The 24,980-nt window shown below is 47.5% G+C and overlaps 1 protein-coding gene across 3 annotated transcripts in view; it reads left to right on the top strand.

Annotated features, from left to right (window-relative positions):
- The window catches only part of TAF12 (TATA-box binding protein associated factor 12), a 383,226-nt gene that overhangs the window by 88,045 nt on the left and 270,201 nt on the right, over positions 1 to 24,980 (top strand). For all 3 annotated transcript variants that reach the window (XM_069622970.1, XM_069622972.1, XM_069622971.1), the window contains one exon: positions 6,215 to 6,469. In XM_069622970.1, coding sequence (XP_069479071.1) covers positions 6,215 to 6,469 — 255 coding nt within the window. The remainder of the gene's footprint in view (positions 1 to 6,214; positions 6,470 to 24,980) is intronic.

The following is a 24,980-nucleotide window of genomic DNA, read 5'->3' as shown; positions in this document are numbered from 1 at the left end:
GAGCTCCAACCCTGTGCCAGCGGTGTTGCCCGTCTCACCACATTGCCTGGGAGTGTCTCGGCACCCGCAAGCCACCAGTTGCAGTGAAGCTGTGCCGTCAGCAAACATCACCAAGAGGCTTCCCTAGCATGCAGCACTCATAAACACGTGCACTTCTACAGGTCTGTTCTGCGTCAGCCATGTAGAACAAGGGGAGGAGAATAATCAAGAAATGCATTACGATGCAGCAACACGGCACAGTCGGAAGGAACAAAATCTTGCCTGTTTTTCCATGCAGGACCCAGCATCCCCACAACAAAACCCAGGGTCGCAGTATTCAAACTACGAAACTCGGCCTACTACCCTCATGACCCGCAATTCTCCGACTCGCTGTCCCCTCGGTATCCACGTCGGTTGGCCACACAGGATCAAGGAAGAAAGTAAAGTGAGGGTCATCCCCCAAACGCAGTGACTCAGTATCTCCTCTCTCGCAATTCCGTCTGGAGTCTCGTCAGCAAGACATTTCCGGTATTCAACATCCAGGTTTTTTAGTGGTCCATGAGGATATTAAAGAAGGGGACCTTTTTAACAGTTTCAAAACATGCGGCAAGTCTCCAAATTAATTGACGTTTCCAACAATATGTCGCAGTGCTGTAAAATACCTATAATTTACACTCGCACCAAGTAAAAAAAAAATAAAATAAAAATATCTGTGGGCATGCAAATCCAGTAAATCTTCATATTATTAATGTCTTGGTTTTCTATGCAGTGGCCTGTCCTCCCTTCCTGGCTGCAAGGCGTTTAGAAAGTTAGTGGCTTTTGTATGGTCCGTAAAAGTACCTTCCACAATAATTTTGAAGATTGCTGGATAAACCATGTAATAAGAGAGGGGCTTCTCTCTTGCCAACCGCTTTGATTCCATAATAAGCTTTCTCTGCAGTGCTCTATCCTTGCTGTAATAATTAAAGGGCATAATCCTATGCTTTTCATTCCATCTCAAATCCCCTAATTCTCTAGCTTTTCTCAGGAGCAACTCTTTAACAGGGAATCCTAGCAATTTCACCAGGCAGGCTATGGGTGGTTGTCCAAGTGCTGGTCTGGGGTTAGGGAGTGATGTGCTCTTTCAATCTCCAGTTGATGATCTGGAGGAAGTTTCAGATGTTTTGGCGAGGTCTTTTGCAGGAACTCCACCGGGCGACCACCCTCAACACCTTCAGGAAAACCGGTAATCCTTATGTTGGAGCGTCTTGAATAATTGTCTTGCTCACAAATCCTTTTCTGAGTGAAATCTAAACGCAGGTTTAGGTGTGAAATCTTGTCTGAGTGCATGGGGATAATCTTCAGAATCTGAGACCCTGCACTCTAGGTCTTCAGTGCACTTTTTGACCGTAGCGTGATCATTTTTCATTTCTAGAACAGTTTGTTTAATCTTGCCAATACATAAAACAACACTGTCCATGATCTGTGTTAGATAATCTTCAGCAGATTGGCCTTCCGCTCGATTGGCAATCAGTCCATCTTCCTTGACCCTTTTTGAGGGTTGAGTGCCAATTTCATGGGGTTCAGATGATTCAGCCACCTGCCCAGCTCTTCTGTAGGAGGGAGGGTCTGGCATCTCAACAGAGGATTGGTCTGTCATCTTCAATACAGGATCTCCAGGTCAGGAGCAGAGCTCTCAAGCAGCCATCTCCTTCAGCTGTCAGTTCTAGAATAATTAATAAGTTTACTCCCAATTGAAACAAAATGCTGAGTAAAAAACTCACTTGAAAGTGTTCTGTAGAAACCTGGGTAGATTGAGTTTGTATAGGCCAAGATGCCTCAATAATACACTGATGGGAAGTGTGTCCCCTTAAATGGTATGTTAAAGTTATGATTCTTGGGGCTGTTGGGTAAGAATTGGTGCAGTCGCACTGTGGGAGACTACACAATACTTATCTGCTTGGTATTTGGTAACCCACCTTTTGGTATAGGTCTGTACTACACAAGTTGGTAGTGTACCGAGCAGCCAGGACCATCTCAAGAGGGGTGAATGTGAGCTGTACAGATGAAATCAGTCAATACAAGTAACACACTCAAGGTTTCAGTTATAAATATATATTTATTTATTCACGCCAAGCTTTAGTTGAGCATTCTTTAAAAAGGCAATTGCTTGTAACAATCAAGCAAACTTTGGAGTAACTTCCAACAGTCAATAAGTTGTTGAACACTCTTTGGATACATTTCTCCTACACCCTGAAGTGACTTCAATAACAAGGATAGTATTGCAATTATATATAACGCCAGTAAACTCTTTTAGACTGAGTTTCAGAAAAGAAGGGTTAAGGAAAAAATAGAAAGGTTAGAACATACTTTCTTATAAGAGTAAGACAGTTGGAATCCTCCAATGAAATCTAGGTAAGCCTTTCCCAGCAATGAAAGTGTTCAGCAAATTCCAACCTATGAGGGACAGGTAATGCCAAAGTCAATGGATTCAGAAAGGTGCCTTTTGCGAGCCAGTACAGGCAGTCAATTGGACAAAGTGGGCAGGGGGGTTGGGCAGGGGGAGGGTTAACTAGGACTTTATTGCTACGGGTTGCCTTCGTTTCAGCGGTTCTTCATGTTTCAACGCCTCGTAAACAGCACTGATGCAAAACTAATATCTCTGGTTGGACTTTCCTTGCCCCCTCGGTCCTGGACTCTGGATCGGGATGTCCTGCTTCTGGGTGTCCTTGGGAGACTCCTGGAGCTGTTGGCCAGATTAGTTCCGCGGAAGACGTTGCACTCGGTTATGTACACTCGACACCTGGCATTGATATAGGATATGTTTTATTTGTATCGTGCTCATACACAGGTGTTTCAGAGGCAAGGGAGTAGAATCCAGGGAGGACAAAACAGCAATCTTAATAGGCCCAGTGACATTGAGAACGTGCATGTGCAGGGTAGAGGGAAGGGGGAGAGGGGAGGAGTGGAAAGTGCTGAACATGTGATATGACAACGGGTAGTGCGGCCAACAGGTGGCTAAGTGCGAGAATAAGGTGAAGACAACAGGTGTCTGATAGTGCTGGAATGGGAATGTAGGGTTTCGGATACAGACCCAAGTGCGGGGGTTGCCAGGAGGCAGAGCGGGTGTGTGGCTGGGAGGGCAGGGATCTGGGCCCGAAATCAGAGGGTAACGCGGTGCCAAAGCAGACATATTAGCAGGGGAGAGGAAGAGCGAAGACCGAAGCAAAGAGGAAGGTCTTGAGGTGCTTCCTGAACTGAAGATTGTTCTCCTCAAGTTCCAGAGAGGCAGGGAGGCTGTTCCAGAGGGAGTCCCCAGCCGAGGAAAGGGATCTACCCCCAACTCATTGCTTGGAGAAGCGACTGACCCGGAGGGAGTTGGAGGTGAAGGAGTGAAGAGCTTGAGTCGGAATGTATTTTCTGAGGGAGAGTTAAGGGTGTAGTGGACCCAGGCCCCAGAAAGCTTTGTGGTCCATGCAAAGGGTTTTGAATTTAATCCTTGTACCCACTGGAAGCCAATGAAGAGATTTCAGAGCTGGAGAGATATGATCCCAGGGCTTGAGGCCAAGGACAAGTCCCTCAGTCCTGTTCTGGATGAGCTGTAGAGGACGGAGAGTGGTTGCAGGAAGATTTAGAAAGAGGCTGTTGCAATAGTCCAGTCTAGAGAGAACCAGAGCTCTGGAGACAGTGAGCTTCTGGGGGAAGGAGAAGAATACCACCTCTGAGAAGGTGCAATTGGTAGTTAGACTTTTTTGAGACGTCAGAAATGTGAGGAGAAAAGGAAAGCGTGGAGTCAAAGATGACCCAGAGCTGCTTAGCCTCGCAGGTGGCAGCAGGGAGAGGGCCAAGGGAGGCGGGCCAGAGAGTGACAGGAAAGGAAGGTCCAGACGTGCTGATGAGCAGGATGTCTGTCTTACTGGCATTAGAGGTCGTTGGCGGCATATCACACATGGATTGCAGACAGACAGTCGGAGATGAGAGAGGGAGAAGAGGTGGCAGAGGGGAGCCTGAAAACAAGTTGGTTGTCATCCGCATAGCATTGAAAGTATGCGCATAGAGCAGCTATGCAGTGGGCGAGCGGTGCCAGTTAGTGGTTAAAAAGCCATGGAGAGAGGTTAGACCCCTGGGGGACACCACAGGTAGAAAATGAGATGGAGGAGAGGAAGGAACCAAATTGTACCTGGGAGTGTCGGTTGGAGAGGAAGGTGGTCAGCCAGCCCAGAGCCTGATCAGTAATACCCAGATTATCACAGAGGCGATTGAGCAGGATGACCTGGTTGACCTCGTCAAAGGCAGAAGAAAGATCAAGTACGATGAGGACAGATGGGGTGTTAGAATCAAGGTTGGAGAGCAAGTGTTCACGGATGTTCAGGAGAGCAGTTTCCGTGCTTCTGGTAGCTCTGAAGCCAGACTGATGGTCATGGAGACAGCCAACAGAATTGGTGTGAATATTAAGCTGGGAGATGGCGAGCTTTTCCAGGAGTTTGCCCAGGAAAGGAGTGATGGAGATCGGGCGATAGTTAGCTGGGCAAGATGGGTCGGCGCTGGGTTTTTTGAGAAGAGGGTGCACAAGAGTGCTTCAGAGGGAAGGGAAGGGAAGGGAAGGGGAGGGGAGGAGAGGGGCGGGGAGGAGAAGGGAATGGAATGCTCCAGAGGCGAAGGAGAGGTTGCAGGAGTCAGCCAGAGCAGGAGTAAGGGTGTCAATGTGTTCATTGATGGTTTTGGATGAAAAGGAAAGATCCTGTTTTGACGAGACTTTCATAGATCGGACTTGTCTGGGGAGAACAGAGGAAAAGATGAGAAAGGGGGAGGAGAGGCAGTTGCAGGGGCGCCAGAAGTGTCAGAGAAAGGAGGATGAGAGGGTGGACAGGATGTCTTGGTTTTTTTTTTTAGATGAAATGAGAGGCAAGGGCATTGCAGAGGACCTGGGAGGCTAGAGGAGAGGTAGAGACTGCAGCAGGGTTGGCCAGTTCCTTGCAGATGAGCACTTAAAGTAGGTAGTATAACAAGAAAATGTTACATGAGAACGTAGAATTAGGGGCTACTAAGTAACCCCCCAGCACTCCACATAAGATGGTGTGTTGGACCTACAAAAGGAAAAAGGTAAGTAAGATTAATTTCACCTTACTATTCTTGGGAACAGTAGTTCACCCAAGAAAAGGTATTTAAACCTTAAGAGAAATCCAAAGGACTTCTCAGTGACGCTGCACTGAGGGGGCTGTGTGTCACTATACAAAAAGCAGATACTTATGGAGTTTTATCAGACTCCAAAAACGGTGAAAACCTAAAATCCTGGTCGGGGAAAAAGACAACAGGGAAAAAATGAAAATGTCCCACTCACTCCGAAGCTAAAATTAAAAAGTCCCAAGTCCAGCAAAAGAGCTGGGATGTCTCTAAGGTGAGAGGAAATTAACACAGAAATGAAAATTTTCCCCAACAGGGGCAGATATACTATTCTTCATATAAAGAATAGTGTCATTTCCCTTTGTTGTTTATCGTCCCTCTGGTCGGGCCGGGGCCTTTTAATAAAAATAATATATAGATCGATATGTTGTCTCCGTCCCATGCCCCGCTGTCCCCTGACTGAATTTTGCTGGATAGGTGAGCGATAGCTATGGTGTGCACTGCAGAAAACAACAAAATGTGTGCTATATTGTTTCTTGAATGTAGACCGGCCTGCATCTTTTGATCAGCACTACCCAAATCTGGTGAAGGACGGCAGGGTGGGACAAACAAAGCTGCCTTGCAATTTAAAAGTTTGCCCAGTACTGTGTTTCCATCCTAGCTGTCCCTGTTTATTTACACACACATACTTTGTGAACAGATTATTGCAAGATTGTTTGCAGTTGGCATGGTTTGTCCTACCCTCCGTGTGGCAGAAAAGGTGATGGGTCTGTCTTTGCGTCACAAAAATCCTATACCAAATACAGGCCCTCCGCCCTAATAATCACTGGGAATCTTCTTTAAAATTGTGCCTTTGTCACTTATTACTAACAAAGATATTTCTATTTCCTCCTGCATCGTGCAGGAATCCAGGAGTTTGGGCTTGTTGAGCTTTATTGCACTGTTTGAGGAAGTGTTACTTTTTGTGGTGTTCTTGAAAGTGAAGCGTGAATGCTGGTAGTGCTAAGAATCTCTTACCTTGTCTGAGCCATTGGCTCTGAATGCCTTTACAACTGGTTATATGCCTTGCAGTGCTGATAACCAATCTTTTTTTTTTTTTCTTCTTTTTGTCCTTTCTTGCTGCTTTGTTTAGCTGATTGGTCTGGGCCCCCACACCCCAAAACAGAAGCAGGACCGGGAGAAGCTATTCGACCTCAAGGCCAAGGCCCAGCAAATTATGAACCAGTTTGGTCCATCCGCTCTGATCAACCTGTCAAATTTCTCGTCAGTGAAGCCAGAACCCGTCAGCACCCCACCACAAAACTCCATGGCTAGCTCCCCCGTGGTGGCCAAGATGCCAGGTGCCACGAGCGTTGGAGGCGGCCGCATCAGTCCTGAGACCAACCAGGTACATACTCCCCACCTGACACAGCTGCTATTTTCATTAATCTATGTTCAGTTCTGCAGAGCGTTGTAATTCTATGTACAAAGCCTATTTGCACATAAAATCCAAAGATAATGTAAAAAAAAAATGGAAATTGACATTATAAAAAGCAACATCTTTTTACTGAACTTCTAGTTTTATGCTTTACACTGAAGACACTCAAGCATTACCCCCAAACTGATTGTCTTTTTTGTCTGGGCAAAGGCTAACTAACCCTGGCATGCTTCTTACTAGCCGAACACTATTGGGTACACGCTCTGTGCCGGAGTCTGGTTGGTATTCTGCAAATGCCATTGTAGATCTAGATACCAATGGCTTGCATGCTTCCCTGGGATTGTGACTTGTCCATCACCAACCCATCATCCCTTTTGTCTCTCTCGAAGCTTAAAATCTTGACTTTGTCAAGAAGTTCTTTAAGGAGATGGTTTCCTAACGTTGGTCTACCTTCCCTCTCCTCTGGCTTTTTATCTTCTCCTCTGAATAGTTTCTTTCATGGAATAAAATGAGTAGGCTCAGGGGAATGGTGTTTTTGGGTTTGCTATTTGCTTAGCTTCTGCCATACTTGAGGGTGGTTGAGTGGGGAGGATTTAATATTCCGAAAACAATATCTGCTCCTTTGTGTTGGATAACGCAACACTTTTTAACAGTGATGTCTTTATGGTTCTCTGTATGTATGTGACTCAAAACGCAAACTTGGCTTGGGTGTAATGGTGCTATGTACATAGGGAGATTTCATGTAAGGTGCTAGGGTAGCAGAGGAGCTGGGGATGCTAAGGGGATGGGGCGAGATCATGAGACGTGTTGAGTGGCGCGATCAGCGATTGTGGAGATGTTCTTTTGAAAGGTAGGGTCTGAAGGTCCTTCCTGAAGAGTTGCATGGATATGAGACAGTCGTATGTGCATTGGTAACTCATTCCAGAGACAAGGTGCCTACCGGGAAAATCCTGGTTTCCTAATTTCCCCCCCCCCCCCCCCCTCACTCTTGGGATCTATGTGATCCATTGTCAGGAAAGGAAGAAGGCGATGGATATGGCAGGGGAAATGTGCACAAAATACACAGTAAACAACCTTGAATATAACAACGTGCATTCAATACCCAAGACTCGTGTATACCACTATAAGAAAAGGAATGTAGGGTAAGCACTTAGAACCTCCTTATGACTGAAAGGAAAGTCGGCAAACTCCTTACCCACTATGCTATTACAGATACTGACAGCGCTAAGCCCACGTAGAGGGCAAGCAGGGACAGAATCTGTAAGCTGACACTTTAGACGGTACTGAATAATGAATTTGGAAACAGTACTCACAAGGACCGGAATGACCACATGAATGCCAGTACTCACGAAGACCGGAAAGACCACTTGGATGTCCGTATTCACGAGGACCGGAAAGACCACTCAAAAGTCAGTACTAACCCACAACCCTGTAAATCAAACAAGAACCCACAAGGCAGTAAAGGCAAAGAGTGAGGATGACTAAATACCTAAACCCAAGTCAAGAGGCAAGAAGGAATAATACAGTGTGGAAAACAAAAGATAATCACACAGGAGCTAGTTACAACAGCTTCCCACACCTAATAACAAAATAGGAAATAAATGCAAAAGTGTGAAGGAAAACATGGCATGGATCCCAATAGAAGGTAAGGATCAGGAGCAGTGAAAACAATATCAAAAGTGAAACCTTCCCACCCATCCAAGGTGAAAAGGCAGGAAACTAAACCTGTAAAGGAAAGATTAATGCAACAAGTCTTTCAGTAGCAAAGGGCAATTTCTAGGAAACCGTGAACACAGGCAATTGGGCTACAGCAAAAGGAAAGCTCAGAGAAAGGCTGCCTGCAGACAGAGAAAGGGAGAAAGGGATTTCCAAAAGGCAGAAATCAATTAGGCATACAAATACGAATTCCAGGACAAGGAACAAGAAGCACTAACTAGAACTGGGCACAAAAACTAGGAACCTGGAACAAGGGACCAGTCACGACAGGAACGCTGCAACAATGACCAGCGCTGGACTGAAGCAGACTGAGGCTTTTTAAAGCTGCTTAACGAGCACACCCCTCAGACGTGTTGCCTGCTGCACCTGCAGCCACAGGTGTTGCCTATCCTCCACCCAGCCTTGTCCTGCAAGGGAGGAGGTGAGGCAGTGAGCCAGGCATTTTGGGAAGCATAGTCATTTGATTATAGTAGCAGTAGCATGCTGGCTGCCAAAAACCTGGGATGGATCCGGAAGGGAAGTAATTTGGGAAATAAGGTTTTAGCGCTCCCAATTCATCAGGACACTGTAGCATAAGGTTCGGAGGAAATGTCCAGTAGGGAAGAAACCCCAAAACATGCCCCCAAGTGGCAGGAACGGGAGCGAAGGGAGCGAGCCGTGACATCCATGTGCCGCTGAAAATTCTGACAAAGAAAATACTGACCATGAAAACGGCGGGCGCAGTGATCACATAGTACAATGGACAGACATACAAAAATTGCAATAAATAAATGTTCCAATGCCCTCAGCCCTACCCTCCTCCCTATATTGTTTACCTTCTTAATTACGGGTTGCCCAGACCTTCTTCATTCGTTTTGCTCTCTGCAACTCAAAAAGTCACGTTTAAATCAACGTGAGATGTCGCAAGACCCCTCCCCCCCCACTTCCCATCCATCTAATGGAAGCGGCTGATACCCCCGCAGCCCCTGCTTCCCTTCTTCGGTATAATGTGATTGGGCATTTTCTTAACTTCCGACCGTGCAGTAAATGTGTGTTTGGCATTTTTTTTATCAACATTGCCAGCCGAATCCCGCTTTTGCAGGTCTTTTTTTCCGTTGTAGTGATGTTGTGGCTTCTGGTGGTGCGCTGGCTTTCCAGGATGTTCACTTTCTCGACTAGGAGAGGTGTGTGTGTTAATTATTTTAATTTTTTTTTTAATTTTGTGACTGCTCTGTAGAGGATGCAGGCTGTGTTGAAAAATGATGCTTTTCGGAAGGGTTGGGTAGTAGTGCTTCTGCTTGAGTAATGAACAGCTTTCAAAGGGGCCATGTGGCATCTGGGGCTCTTGCGAGTAGCGCTTCAGCACCATCCATGTGGGAGATCACCAGCGTATGGATAAATATTCTGAAACTCTAGGCAGCGATTAAAGGTTTAACTTTCCAGAGGAGCAAAGCTGGTTGGCGATTTGGGTATTCCTACATCGAGGTTCCGAGCTGGAGTAGCAGAAAGGTGTCTCTAGTGTGTTCGGTAGTGGTAGTCGTTGCAAGGTTCCCACTGTACGGAGCATATTATTCTGCTTCTGAGGATGGCTTAGTCTTGGAGCGACAAGGAAGAACGCATATTGAAGGGTTAAAGAAGTCACACCGGAGAGGAGCTAGCCACGGAAGATAAATGATATGGCATTTTTAACACGCCTGTACACAAGTGTTTCTAGGCACGACAAGACAAGGAGGGGGCAACAGAGGGAGCACAAAACAAAGCTCTTACTAGGCCTTGTGTCATTCTGATTGCACAAGTACAGGAGCGTGGAAGGGGATAAGTGCTGGGAGGTGGTGTGGAGGGGGGGTGGGTGTCGAAGTGCGGGTAAATCAGAAAGTGCATCCAACAAGTGGCTCATCAGTGCAGAGAGAAGGGACTGTAGGGTTACAGATACAGACCACAAGTGCTGGGGAAGCCAAGAGGCAATGCGAGGTGCAACTGGAAATGCAGGGACCTGTGCCCAAGTTCAGATGGTGGTCAGGTGACCATTGCGTGGTCAGCAGGGGAGAGGACGAGAGAAAACTGGAGCGAAGAGAAAGGTCTCGAGTTGGTTCGGGAGCCGGAGCTGGTTCTGCTCAAGTTTGAGAGGCAGGGAGCCTATTCCAGAGGGTGGCCATAGCTGAAAATAGAGATCTGCCCCCAACTCTATGCTTGGAAAAATCGACTGACCCTCAGAGTTGGAGGTGGATGAGCGGAGAGCTTGAGAGGGGAGCTGTTTAGAGAGAGGGAGGTGGAGGTAGTGCGGTCCCAGGCCCCAGTAAGCCTTGTGGACGATGCAGGGGGTCTTGTACCTGATCCTTGCTGCCACTGGTAGCCAATGAAGAGATTTCAGAGCAGGAGAGATACGATCCCTGGGCTTAAGGCCAAGGACCAGTCTCACAGTACTGTTCGGGATAAGTTGTAGAGAACTGAGAGTAGAGGCGGGAAGATTTAGAAAGAGGCTGTTGCAGTAGCCCACCTTAGAGAGGACCAGAGCTCTGGAGACAGTGAGTTTCTGGGGGAAAGTGAGGAAAGGATGAATACCTCTGAGGAGGTGCAGCTGTTAGTTTGACTTCTTAGAGACGTCAGCGATGTGAGGAGAGAAGGGGAGGGTGGAGTTGAAGATAACCAAAGGTTCTTAGCCTCACAGGTAGGAGGAGCAGGAAGAAGACCCAGAGTTGGTGGCCAGAGGGAGAGAGGAAAGGAGGGAGCTGGTGTCCGATGAGGAGGATCTCAGTCTGACTGGCATTAAGGCAGAGATAATTGGCGTCACACCATTCCTGAATTGCAGTCAGACAATCTGGAATGAGAGATGGAGAAGGGGCGCCCGAGAGGAGCTTGAAAGAGAACTCGCTGTCATCCGCATAGCACTGAAAGGCGGAGCAGAGAGCAGCGATGCGGTGGGCAAGAGGTGCCAGGTATTGGCTGAACAGCCAGGGAGAAAGGTTAGACCCCTGGGGAACACCACATGTAGGGAGAGGGATGGAGGAGAGGAAAGACTCCAGTTGGACCTGAGAAGGTCGATCAGTGAGAAAGGAGATCAGACAGGCCAGGGCCAGATCAGTGATACCCAGGTTATCGCAGAGGCGATTGAGCAGGGTGGCATGGTTGACCGTATCAAAAGCATAAGAAAGATCAAGAAGAATGAAGACTAAAGGAAGGTTAGAATTGAGGTTAGAGAGAAGGTCTTAACAGATGATCAGGAGGGCAGTTTCTGTGCTTCTGGCTGGTCTGAAGCCAGACGGTGGTCGTGGAGACCACCAACAGATTCAGTGTGCAGATTAAGCTGGGAGATGGCCAGATTTTCCAAGAGTTTACCCAGGAAAGAGTGATGGAGATTGGGCGATAGTTAGCCTTAGTGGAAGGATCAGCGGAGGGCTTCTTTAGGAGGTGGTGCACAAGGGAGTTCTTAAGGGGGAGGGGAAGGTTCCTGTTGCAAAAGAGGGATTGCAGAAATAGGCCAAGGGTGTCGATGTGGTCCTTGATGGTTCTGGATGAACAGGGAAGAACCTGTTTTGACAAGACTTTCATAGATCGGACTTTGTCTAGAAATGTTCTCGGGTGAACCAGGAAAAGGAAGAGAAGGGAGGAGGAGAGGCGGCTACTGGTAGGCCAGGAGTGGAGGAAGAGAGGGTGGACAGGATGTCCTGAGGTTTAGTGATCAAAGAAGCCAAGGCCGTACAGAGAGCCTGGGAGGGAACAGGAGAGGTAGACTGCAGCAGGATTGGCCAGCTCCTTGAAGATTTTGAAGAGTTCGGCCGAGTTGTTAGATGCCGCAGAGACGCCGGCTTGGCTGTGAGCTGGACCAGGAGGCAAGTTTGGCAGTCTGGTTGCATGAACATAGGCAACACAGGCCCCTGGAGCTTTCCAGATAGGGGAGATGGAACTAGGGTGTGAGTATTAATCTCTGGGTCTGTTTGGTACAGAGAATCTTCAGAGTCCTGGCAAATAAGTGCACCTACTTCTGGATCCAGTGATGCAGTCGTGGTCATGAACTTCAGAGAGATGAGCACTTCGAATATGAGCTTTCATCCAGGTGTCCTCACCGGATCCAGGGGAGAAGAGTGCCACAGAGGGTTCCTGCTGGTCATCCGAAGCAGCAGAGCTTTGCAGTTAGATTCTTTGGCGTGTCAAAGGATGCTGGTGCAAAGCTTTGGTCCTTCCTTGAGCAGCATGCCTTCCAGGAATGCAGGTACAGAGTTCCAACAGTCAACAACGTGACCGAGCAAGGAGGCAGAAGGTTTGGGGGCTGAGCGGGCCTGCTTTTATCCATCTCGTAAGGCAGTTGGTGAACCCAGCACCCAGTCGATCATCAAGAATCATTCAATGAGGTGGCCCACTAATGGCAGACCATCCTTCCAAGCATACTTGTGCATTCTGGAAGGATCTTTTCATGCAGAAGTATGAATCGCACACTAGTCCTGCACCTGCCAATATGAACTGGTTTCTGGCTAAATACAGCCCCCAGTCCTGGGACATGGGCATCCAGTGGCTGAAGATCTCTCTCTTTTTCTTCTCCTCCTTCTCCTCCTTCTCCTCCTCCTCCTCCTTCTCCCCTCTCTCTTTCTCCCCTCTCTCTTTCTCTCCTCTCTCTTTCTCTCCTCTCTCTTTCTCTCCTCTCTTTCTCTCCTCTCTCTCTTTCTCTCCTCTCTCTCTTTCTCTCCTCTCTCTCTTTCTCTCCTCTCTTTCTCTCCTCTCTCTCTTTCTCCCCTCTCTCTTTCTCTCCTCTCTCTCTTTCTCTCCTCTCTCTCTTTCTCTCCTCTCTCTCTTTCTCTCCTCTCTCTTTCTCTCCTCTCTCTCCCCTCTTCTCCTCCCGCTTCTCAAGAAACCATCACTGAACCCTGACGACCTCAGCAACTATCAACCTGTCACCCATCTTCCCTTCCTAGGTAAAATCCTTGAGAAAGCAGTAGCTGCGCAAACACATTGAAGCCAAAAGCTTCCTTCAGTCCTACCAATCTGGCTTCAGACCCAGATGCAGCACAGAAACGGCTACCATCAAGGTGATCCACGATCAACACAAAATGCTTGCTACCAACTTTCTCACCTGCGAAAAATCAAGACCTTCATCCCAGAAAATAACCTCAGAGCTGCTGTCTAAGCCTTGGTTCTTTCCCACATGGATGGTGACAATGCCCTCTTGGGAGGCCTTCCGGCGACTACCCTGGCTCCCCGGAGATGTTGTGCATGCTGCAGCCAGACTCATCAAAGGACTTGACATCACCCCAACCCTCATCTTGCTACAAGCCTTGATCATCTTCCAATCTTACTGCATCTTCTACAAGGCTGTCATCCTAAAGTCTCCAAGCTTCCTCACTGAGAAACTCTTGCATCTCTTGAGGCCTATGATCCACCAAAAATAAGGCTGTGTAGAATTGAACTCCTCCAGTGCAGAAAGGAAAAAAACAGAAAACGGGCCTTCTCTGTCTGCTCCCCAAGACTCTGGAACCTCCTCCCCATCAACCTCCCCCTCGCTTCTACAGTTCAGGAAGGAGCTCAAGACCATCCTTTTAAAGGAATGGCTCCTCCCTAACACCTAGGTCCATACACCATCTACTCTCCACCCTACCAGAGACTGGGTGGTGGTCTGATCCCCACCATTTCCTCCCCTGGTCATTTGTAGACCATTGCTGTATTGCCCTACCTTCCCTGTTGAATCACCACTCCCTAGTTTCCCTGCTCCCTAACCTTTTTCGTCACCCTGTGGTTGTAAAACGCTCCGTTGCTTCCCAAAGCTAGGTACGCGCTCAATAATACCCTAATAAGTCTTCCTGTGAGAAACAGTCCAAACCAAATAAAAGCCAGAAAAATGACAAGGTACTACCACATATGGTAAAAACTGGGCTCTCTGATAAACAATGTTGGTGCAAAAACTCCTGCCTTAACCTCTCGGTATGGCTGTAACCTAAAACTTGACGTCTACCTAGACTGTCTAAGAAAAAGTAAGATCTGACCTGACCTATTCAGCAATTGGGTAACTTAACCAAACCTTTCCCTCCAAGAGACAAGGGCAGTAATAACACTTGTACCAGGAAATCTTAATTAAACCAGCTGACAATGGTACAGCTGTTGCTGGGATTTAAATAAAGAATGAATGAGCAGGAGATAAAAACAGCCCCATGATATCTGGGAATCCGCAGGAAAAAAAATGACTACAAAAACACTGGATACCCCACCTGCAACCTCGATGCCACCCTGCAACACCCCAGCCCGCTGGTTAGGGAGGGACGCTGCACCTGCTCAAAAATGTTAACAGGAGATGGGCTACTCCCATAGTTCTTGGATGACTAATGGACACAGACACCAGAGTGAAATTGGATAGGTATCCCAAATGAGACTCCTTGACCATCCGCACAGGGTGAGTGCGCTCGCCTGGGCTTTTTAGATAAATGAATATGAATGATAGGAGACCAACTTCCTCTGCACCCATTTCTTCTGCTTGCTGCACCAAACACATAGTCACCTGTACTCTGGGTAGACACAGCCTACAGGTGCCGTCTTCCCCTGTCATGTTCACATGGAATGAGACAGCCCTGGGTACATCAAAACATTCCAAGAAGGGGGAAGGTGCACCTTCCTCCAGCCATGAGCAGCCTAATCAAAATATCAAAGGCTCCATCGATCTGCATTCCTTTTTTCTCTGGCTGGTGGAAGTGCATACTACTAACAAGAGATAATTTAGGCAAGCCTGCCGAGTGCGCTTGGTTGCCGGAGAAACAGGAAGGCGGAACTAACACACCTTTGGTGTGAAATGTCTCAACTTGAAGCTAGGTCCCACCCCTCTGTATGAAAGGCAGTGAAATGCATGTATGGGTCCACTATTTACCGTAGGCAAACCCCTGCACAGCTGACCCCTTTCAGAGGGGAGAAGTATGTGGTTTGGGGGAGACGGGAAGTCTGCTCCCAGCCCATACTAGGGGAAAACCTGCGCTTTAATCAAGTATCAGAGGGCTCAATTAACCAGAGAGAGACTTTGATCTACAACAGCCAGGAAGATGGGTGGGACTTGAGTATATGTTGTCACCCCCTTGTCTGTCCTGTTGCAGAGCACTCTGGTCCTGGCCTTATGCATAACGGAAGATTGTTGGTTGGGGCCCAGGATTGGTCCATTAAGGTGTGCTTAGCCTACATCAATCGCTGGGGCCCATTTGGCTTTAAAAGAGGGCTGAACCCCTCACTTAGCAGATCATCTGAAGACTTTGCAAGGAGTAAAGACTTGTTTGTAAAGTCTACCTTACATCTTCCGCCAGTGGAGCAAGGCCAGGAGTTCCAAGAGGGAAGCAAGATCCCTCCCCTAAACATCTCCCAGGGAACAGAGGGAGATAGACTCAGAGGACCCGTCCAGCAGCTCCAGGACCGGTACCCAGCCAGCACACAGTGTGCCCTGCTAGGTTCTGACAGCAAGCTTCCTAGGTTGGAAGTGCCGGAGAGTCTCTGGACAACGGACAAGGCTGTTGCCTGTTAGCACCCTCCTGAGCTTAGGGTCCTCTGCCTTGAAAGGACGCAAGCCCTGCGAAGAAGCTAAGAGGAGTGCCACACAAGCATCATTCAGCTTCCATCTTTTTAAATACAATTTCGAGTCCTCAAACCGTATCCCGCTGCACCGCTGACTGTTGTCACACCGCAGTCACCAGAGCCATCCGAGACGCCTCGACCAGCATTCCAGATCCGCCAACCAGCACAGAGACGACTATTCTTGGCCCAGAACCGCCGCAGCCTGCAGACATCCGTCCAGCCTCGCTTGCCGAACGGGCTGCATGGTGCCCTGGAACTGTCTCAATGCTGTCGAGCACCAAGAACTTCTTCAGCACCAGGTACATTGTGGTTCTGCCCCCCTGGTCCTTCTCCGAAGGCCCCTAGAGACAGATACAACCCTTTGCCCCTTTGGTGCTGGAACCAAATAATCTTGAACTGATTACTTTACAAAATACCCTCCTGTCAGTATTCAGAGTGCATCCCTTTCCGAAACTGTCTGCCCTCTGTGTTCCTTTACAGTGTGGGTTGTAATTGTAGTGTGCTAGAACTGTCTGTTGTAGTTATAATAAAGTAGATATTTTATACAACCTTGACTGGACAGTCCCTTTTGGGTAATAATTGTATTTTTGCTGTGTTGCAACTGGCCAACGATCCACAACCTTGCCTGCCGTTCTGTCCAAGTTAGCAAAATTGGGCAAGGAGGTCTTCTAATTCACTTGTATTCTGATATTTTTTGGATACCTTCTGGTGTACTAGAGGTGTGGGTTTGATTGATGGTTTAGAAACTGATGGTGCCCTGGAGGTTGATTTGTCACAACACCCTTGATCTTAAAACCTTACCCTAGAATTCCCCTGGCATGAGCTCCTTTTAAGCAGGGACTGGCTATGTCAACTCACCCTTCCTTGGAGGGGGTCTCCAGGACCCTTAGGGTGAGGCTGTCTCAACCGATCCCCTTCCTAATTTCGGGCACCACCCAGATGGAGTGTGAGGCCAAAGAATGGCATCTGTGGGTGATCCCATCTTGCTAGGTGGCCTCGGGCATGGCACCCAACCTATCCCACTAGCTTGCGACGGAGTACCTCCCCTTTACGCCCCATTAAAAATAATGGCCATCTTACATTCTATCCCTACTTAACATAACTCCCTACTAATTACCCCCAACTTCCTACTTAACACTTAACCTACTTAACATTTACTTGAAGTAACTATACACATGCATATATACATTAACTCGCAACATAAAACTGTCACAATGGGGTTGACTGCTGCAGTCAGTCACCCATCGCAGTACCTTGAGGTCTGTTCTTGTGGGGCTGGCTCCGGACACGTGGGTGCAGAGCTGGACCTGGTGACCAGCTGGGTGATGGCTTGATGAATGTTGCAGGCTGTGCCTGTCATGGATGTCTCATATGATTGGTGTTAGGCAAGATTGGATGCAGTAACCCTGTGGGAGACTACACCAGCCTTGTCCTCTTGGTAATCATCTATTGGTATAGGTCTGTACTTCACAAGTTGGTAGAGTGACTGAGCAGCCAGACTTATTTCAAGAGGGGTAAATGTGAGCTGTAGAGAGGTAACACTGAGATTTACAATTACAAGTATCCAAAAAACACTTGTACTCAACGTTTTCTAGTTAAATATTTATTCATTTAATGGTCTGTTTTTAAATGAGCCTTCTTTAAAAAGGGCAATATGCAACAAAAAAAATACACTTCATAACACTTCCTCAGATTTAAGATAAGCAAGTAGATGCCCCTTTTGGGATGCCTCTCACACACACATCCTACACCCTGAGGTGACTTCACTTACTAGGACAATGTTTGGCATTGATATCACTTTTTACACGTAATGCAATTCTGGATTTGTGGGGAAGGAAAAAGGTGAACAAGTTCTCAGAGCATGTTACTTTTCGATCTCACAATGAAGTCTACATTAGATCTTTCTTTGCAATACAAGTTAAACTTATGCACCACCTCTGAGGGACAGTTAAAACCAAAGTCAATGGGTTAGAAGAGTCTGCAGGGAGTCGGGACAGCCAAAGTCAATTTGAACAATGTCTAGGGAGCTGAGGCGCTTCTTTAGATGGCACAAAAGTCTTGCACAATTTTTTTTAAAGTTTTTAGAAAGAGAATCACTGTTTGGGCTATAAACTGTTAGGCTTGTAAAGGGCAGAGCTGGAATCAACTCTGCAAAAAGCAGCTACTGCAAGTCTCCAGTGAGAACAAGCAAGCTACAGACAAGAGTTAAGGACCCCTTAGTCCAGACAGTACCTTAGGTTTGAAGAAGAGGATCCAGCTGGCTTCTGTTCTGGTTGCAGACTTGCAGATCCTGGGCCTCAGTCATGGGGACAAGAGGGAGGATGTCAGGAAGTTTGAAGGTGGTCGGCGGCTACGGGCTCTTTTCAGATCAGCGGCAGGTCACTGTTTAAAGCTACCGGCATATAGCACCACCGCAGATCTTGGACACTTGATGGGCTTCCCTTGCTTCTGGAGTCCAGCACTCTGGTGAGGTGACGCGGGCTTGGGTCGTCCTGCTTCAAGAGAGTCCTCCGGATTTTCCTGGAGCTCTGGTCCGGCTTAAAGACGATGCACTGGACTACGGATTTCTCGACCCCTTGCACTGTGTTCCAGCAGCAGCAAACAAGTACAGCGATTGGGGGAGGTCCTCCAGCAAAGTTTGTCTTTGGGTCTGTTGGTCCCACCAACCCAAGGGAAGCAGTTGTCCGTTCTGGGGCTTCTCTAGTCAATACGGAATTGGAGCTTCAGCACTGCAGCAGGGCTTCATCGGGCAGTTCAACGGTCCAAGAGGGTGAAGCAAGCTTCTCTTCCAGTTTCCTTCGTTGGATGTTTCTTCCAGTGGTCGACTCTTTGGTTCCAGAAGCCTCGCCTTTTATGCAGGTTTCTCCCATTCATGCACAGCCCAGCTGTCACTCACACAGCAGAGTGGCTGTCCTGCAAGGACAGCCAGCCAGCCAGCCAGCCAGCCAGCACTGGGTGCATTCAGGTAACTAAGGAGACTAAGGACCAGGAGTTTCGGGCACCTCCCTCGCTTCCTGCCCTGCCAGACACACTGGAGCCAGAGCCGTGTTTCAGCACTGAAGCCTGCCAAAGGCAAACTAACAAAACTGTTCAACCTGGTTTACGCGCAGAGGAACACCCAAGAAAGACATTGCAAGCAAGAAATGTAAAAAAAGAAGACCGGGGTCATTTTGACAAAATGGGTTACCCATGGGTGCTTACTGCAGCTGAGGATTACGCCTGCGGTAAAAACGCACAATGGTAGGAAACTTTAAACCACTGCCACCAGCGATTAAAAGTAGTGCGGGTAAAATAACATTTTTTTACATGCGTAAGTAGGAAAAGGGGCTACTAAGTAACCCCCCTGTACTTCCAAATAAGATGGGGTGTACTGGACCTACATAGGAAAAACAGGTATGTAAAGTCAGTTTTACTTTGCTACTCTTGGGAACAGTAGTTCACCCAAGAGAAGGTATTTAAACCTTATGAGAAATCCAAAGGACTTCTCTGTGACCCTGCACTGAAGGTGCTGTGTGTCACAATACAAAAGTAGATGCCTATGGAGTTTGTCGGACTCCAAAAACGACGAAACTCAGAGTCAAAATCAGATCAAAAATATGAGTGAGAAAAAGGTATCGCTCGCTCCAGGGTTAAAATTAGAAAGTCATAAAGTCCAGCAAAAGAGCTGGGGGTCTCAAAGGTTGAATGGAATTAGCCCAGAATTGAGAATTCTCCCTAACTCATTAGCTTCAGGGTGGGCTCTGTTGGCAGTAGGGCCCCCCGAAATCAATGGTGCGCCCCACGGCCTACTTTGTCACTGCCGCAACCCGGTAAGTCTTTGATCTCCTTTTGTCCCTCCAACCGTTGTTTGTTTTGAATCCTCTTTTTTTGTTTTTCTCCCCTGCCAAGCCCATTCCTGGGCACAGGAGTTCCTTTGTATTTCTTTTATTTTTTTCTATTTTTAACATTCAATCCAGCCTCATGGTGGTCTGGATGGTTTCTCCCTAGAACACGCACACTACACCTTTAATAATAAACCCTTTCTTTCCCTGGTGTGTCTTTGGCAAGCATGTAGCAGGGCACTGTGGGGCCACGGGCTACACCTACCTTGACACAAATACCAAGAACTTAATGATACCATATGGAGTACAAAAGACTCCAGACCATGCCAAGCAGTATTGAGGCACAACACAACCATCTGATGCCAAACAATCCAATTTATGGGAGGTTCTTTATGCTCCCAAATATACACAAACCGGAAAATCTAGGCTTCCTGATAATCTCTGGAATCAATACATTAAACAAAGTCGGAATATATTGCATCCATTCTAAAACCTCTGGGTACAGACATGAAGCTTCTTACTCGCTTTTTCCAATTTCATACATGAAGACTGGATAGCCGCATGCAAGAGATTGCTGCAAATAAATCGCAGCAAGATAGACCCCCTGAACCCTGCCTACTCCTGACTGGCTGTGATGGTTTGGTGAGCACTGCTCAGCCATAATGGGGGCCGATATGCATTTGTTGTCTGGCCTGGATGTCGTCTCCAGAGCCTCCTGGAACAATGCCCAGGAAGCATTTTCTTTGATCCCCCTGAGAAAGGCAACACCATCCTCCCAGGGCACAGGAATCCTCTCCAGGGGGTGAGGGGCTGGGAACTAGTACTTCAAACCTAGTTCTGGCATATCAATGGCACTCTCACATTAGGGTACTATCGCTGGACTCCTTTTGGAGTCATCCGACATGTTAAGAGGGTGTAGTTAAAGTAGCTAGATGACGGGTATGCACTGAGTGAGGGGTTGAACTATCTTGGTTTCTGCCAGTGTCTGCAACACTTCCATGGCCTTAGTTTATTTATTGTTGGACTCTCAGAAGGAGGATTCACTGCAGCGCTGTTGGGAATTCAATCTATTGCAAAGTCTTCCGCCATAGAGGTGAAGACTGAGGGCTCCAAGTCAGAGCAAAGCTTCCCGCCCCCCCCCCCCCCCTGCCCTACCTCAGCCATCCCCAGGGATCATTGGGGTGACTGCTGTGGACCAGGGCACCTGTGCACTGAACCAGGATCCTGCTTGTTGGAGGTGTAAGGAACCACTGCAGGTGGCAGACTGTTAGGAAGATTTACCATTGCTATGAACTTCTTACCTGACCCGTGTCAACCCCAGAACTTTTGCTTTACTGGTGGATTATTATTTCTTCTACCTCCAGTGAGTATGAACATGTTTCCACACTCTGTCTTTTACTCTTTTTATGGGTGTCCTTTTTAAGACTCTCCATAGTGGCTTTTTAATTTTATCCGCTTTGACAACCTTTGGCACATGCTGCTGTGTTGCCCTTGGGACTCCCCTTTTAACTTTCTCTGGCTAACCTTGTGAGAACTACAGTTCTCCAGGGTAGAAAGGATCTTTGGATCCCGTTTACATTTTATTAGGTGAGACCAGCATCCCCTTTCTCATTCTAAATGTAACATTTGTGTTACAAGGACAAAATTACCTTTAATGGCTGCTGGCAGTGAACCTTTTTATTAATTCGGTGCACCTTAACTGCGGGCTGTTTCTACAGACCCGCTGGAGGCATCCATGGGTGCTCATTTGACCAAAATGGCCCATGTCTTATTTTTTCGACATTCAGTGTTCCTTGTTCATTCCCCTGATCTCCAGTGGGAAAATCCTTTGTGTCAATTTCATCTTCGGCGGGAGGCCTCGGTCAAGCCCGCCCGGGCTCCAGAGTGTCTGTGAAGGCAGGTATTAAGTGAGGCAGGATTCAAACTTGAGCCCTTTTGTCTTCCAGCTTGACTGCGAGAATCCAGTTCAAACTGGGTGGCTGGCTGTCCTGAAAGGACTGGCAAACCCCCCCCAAGTTTGAATTTTGCATGGCTGTTTGATTGGCTGGGTTCCTGCATAAAAGTCGGACTATGGAAGCTGACCACTGGAGCAAGACATCGACGAAGAGGACGAGCAGAGACGCCAGCAGCATTGTTTAGGACCACGAAAGCACCAGTGAAGCCTTGCAGCTGTGCGTGCCCCATTTTCACATTGACAGGGAAGATCCGCCAAGGGCTACTTCCTCCCTTAGGCTGATGGGACCAAATAGCCTGGAGACCTGCTTCATTGTCGCTCAAGCCCCGACTTGCTGTGATGTTCCTGTGCTGCTATATCCCAATACCCGGGGTACCTGGACCATCATCGAGTGCATTGTCTTCCGAAGAACAAATCCAGCTAAACCTTTTAATCTGTGGGGTCCTACAGAAGCAGGAATCCTTCAACAAATCCAACCTGGGATATTCGTTCCTTCTTGGCGCTGGGAAAAAGGCGTCAAAACCAGAAAGAGCCGCTGAAGTCCGTGGAATCCGTTGCTGCTTAGTCCCTCTCCCGAGTGCTGCCGTAGAATCCTGCCAAAGGTCCCCCCTTTCATCACCACAACCAAGGAGCAGGAATTGGGGTCTGAATCAGGAAGGAAGCCAGCTGGAAAATCTTCATCTTTGAGGTACTGTGGGGGTTGGGGTGTAACTAACTTGTGCCATTTTCAGTGGTTCCTGACTTGCTGTTTTCACCCATCTAGAATTGACCTCCACTCAATTGTGCAGGCCTTGCAGCGTGTGCAGGTAGGCTCCTCTTGAGCTCCTGTGATTCTTAAAGAACTTCTGACTGTCTGGTGAACCTTTTTCTTTGAAGAACTGTATCCAAACTAGAACTATCCACTTGACCTTGGTTATCCTGGTTCCCTAAAGGCTCCTCTTCTCAACCCTATTGGCTTTGGCAGTGCTGGTTCCTCCATATGTTTTAAATTGTGTAACACTGAACTGTTAACCATAGAAAGAAATTGCTCACCTGCATTATTGATTCTTATATTAAATTAAATCCATCTTCCATTGAATGTTATTGTTAGTTACTGCCTTTTTAGTTTGCTTGATTTGCTTTGTGTGTATATATAAATAAATAATGTAATATAAAGTGTTTACTTGGATCCTTGTGTTTACTGATTTCAGTGTACTGCTCTACAGTTCACATTCCCCCTCCTAAGATAAGCCTGGCTACTCAGCCACTCGACTGACTTGTAGCACAGGCATATATTAAGAGTTGGGGTCGCTAATACTAAGAGAAGTCTTAGAGTCCCACACCAGTTGGACTTTAGAAAAATGTACCTAACACAGATAAACCTGGAGTAGAAGTGCTGTACTAAGGACTCCGCTTGTACCTGCAGACTGTGAATTGGGGCCTTGCAGCATTTTTGAAGTCTAGAAGCAGCTTGGAAGCCCATTGGCTGCTTGGACGCATCTGAGCCAGACCAACCATAGTCGCCTCACTTCAAGACCCTATAGGACCTGTGGTGAGGCCTGGGGCACTCTTTTGAGCTCTACCTACCTCGACCGCTGACTAGTGTAAGGAAGGCATGGTTATCAGAAGTGCGACAGACACAAGGAGTACAATCCAAGGTTGTTTCTTGAACAGTATTTGGGTGAGAAAAACGCCCAATCTAAACCTAAATCTAAGATGGGAGCAAGGTACGACCATCAAAGAAAATGCTGTCCGATTGCTGTTGTGTCAAAATAAAATGGCCTATACTAATAAACCGATTGCCAAATCCTTACTCAATAAAACAAAAGGGTGTGGGACAATGATCTGTATAACAAGAGTGTAGTGCATACTGAAATGTCCAAAAGGGTTTTGGTAGTTCAGGACTGCTGAACTAATGCACTCCTGAGTCTATAGGCACCAGGAAGCGGATTCTTCAGAAAAAGCAGGATCCCTCGAATCAATGTCTTTTGCTTGGCCTCACAAGACTTTTCCCCAAGCTCTCGCCATGCGGGTTTCCCCTTGTTAGGCAAGATTGTATTCAGTACCCGTTGGGTGCACTACAACAACCCTGACCACCTGGCAATAGGAACCCAACCTTTTGGTATAAGTCTGTACTACACTCCGAAATACACACTCTTTAGTTTCTCTAAATCAGCAAATACCCATTTGGGATGGCACACAGGTAATTTCTACACCCTCAGGTGACTTAAATAGCTAGGACAATGTGGACATTAATATATCACGGTTGCATTTAGAGCAATACTTATGAGTATGCCAAAGAAAAAGGTTATTACAATAAAACAAGAGATCTCACAAATATTCTGAAGCAGCTAAGTACTTTGGGTAACCCCCAATGCAAAGTAAGTTGACCTCTTCCTGGAAGGAAGACCAAACACAAAGTCAGAGGGAAAGAGTCATTCAGGGAGCCAGGCCAGACCAAAGTCAATTGGACAAATTCTTGCAGGTAGGTAAAAGTCTTGCACAATGTTTTAGAATTCTTTGTAGAAAAGAAGAAATCAAACTAGTGCCACAAGCTGATTGGGCTTGTGAGGTAAAGAAGCAGATAGCAACTCTACAGAAGCAACCAAGACGAGTCTCCACTGAGAACAAGTGAGGCTACACAATAAGAGGTAAGTTCTCTTAGACTGTACAGTACCTTTGGTTAGAAGAAATGGTTCCAGCTGGCTTCTGTTCCTGTGCAGCTCTGCAGATCCTGTGTTCCTGGGCCTCAGTTGAGGGGACAAGAGGGAGGACGTCTGTAGGGCTCCTGCACTGCAACGGGACGGTCGACGACAGAAAAGGACCAACTTCTATTCAGTGGCACTTTGTGGTTTCAGCTCCTCGCTTCTCAGCAAATGGCACCACTGCGGACTCTTGGCTGTTGAGATGGGCTTTCCTTGTATCTGGGGTCCAGCACTCTGTTGAGGTGGCTCTGGCTCGGTCAGTCCTGCTTCCTAGGAGTCCGGATGATCTTCCTGGAGCTCTTGGCCAACTTAAAAGCAACACACACGATCGGGTGGTCCTCTCCCTGGCTCTTCGGTTCCAGCAGCAACTGCAGTGGAAATACAACCAGCTTCGATAAGATGTCCAGGTCGCTTACTTTGAAGTTATTCGTCCCATCAACTCGAGGGGAGAAGTCGTCCTTGCAGGGCTTCTCTAGTCGAGGCGAATTCGGAGCTTCAGCACAGCAGCAGGGCTTCGCCGGGCAGGAGTTGCAGCAGGTGTGTCTTCCAAGTTCTTTTTCGGATTCCTTCATCCAATGGTCGCCTCTACCTTCCAAGCCAAAAAGCTTTGCCTTTTTATGCAGGTTTCTCCCATTCATTCCAGCCTAGCTGCCAGTCAAAAGAGCAGAATGGCTGTCCTTGCCGGACAGCCAGCCGGCCAATCACCTTTTGGGTGCATTCCTGTAACCAAGGGGATTAAGCACAGGGAGTTTTGGGCACCTCCCTCACTTCCTGCCCCCGCCAGACATACTGTA

This window comes from Ambystoma mexicanum, chromosome 11 (genome assembly GCF_040938575.1).
Source record: "Ambystoma mexicanum isolate Mex_15411 chromosome 11, UKY_AmexF1_1, whole genome shotgun sequence".
NCBI lineage: Eukaryota > Metazoa > Chordata > Amphibia > Caudata > Ambystomatidae > Ambystoma > Ambystoma mexicanum.
This window is presented reverse-complemented; position numbering and strand designations above follow the sequence as displayed.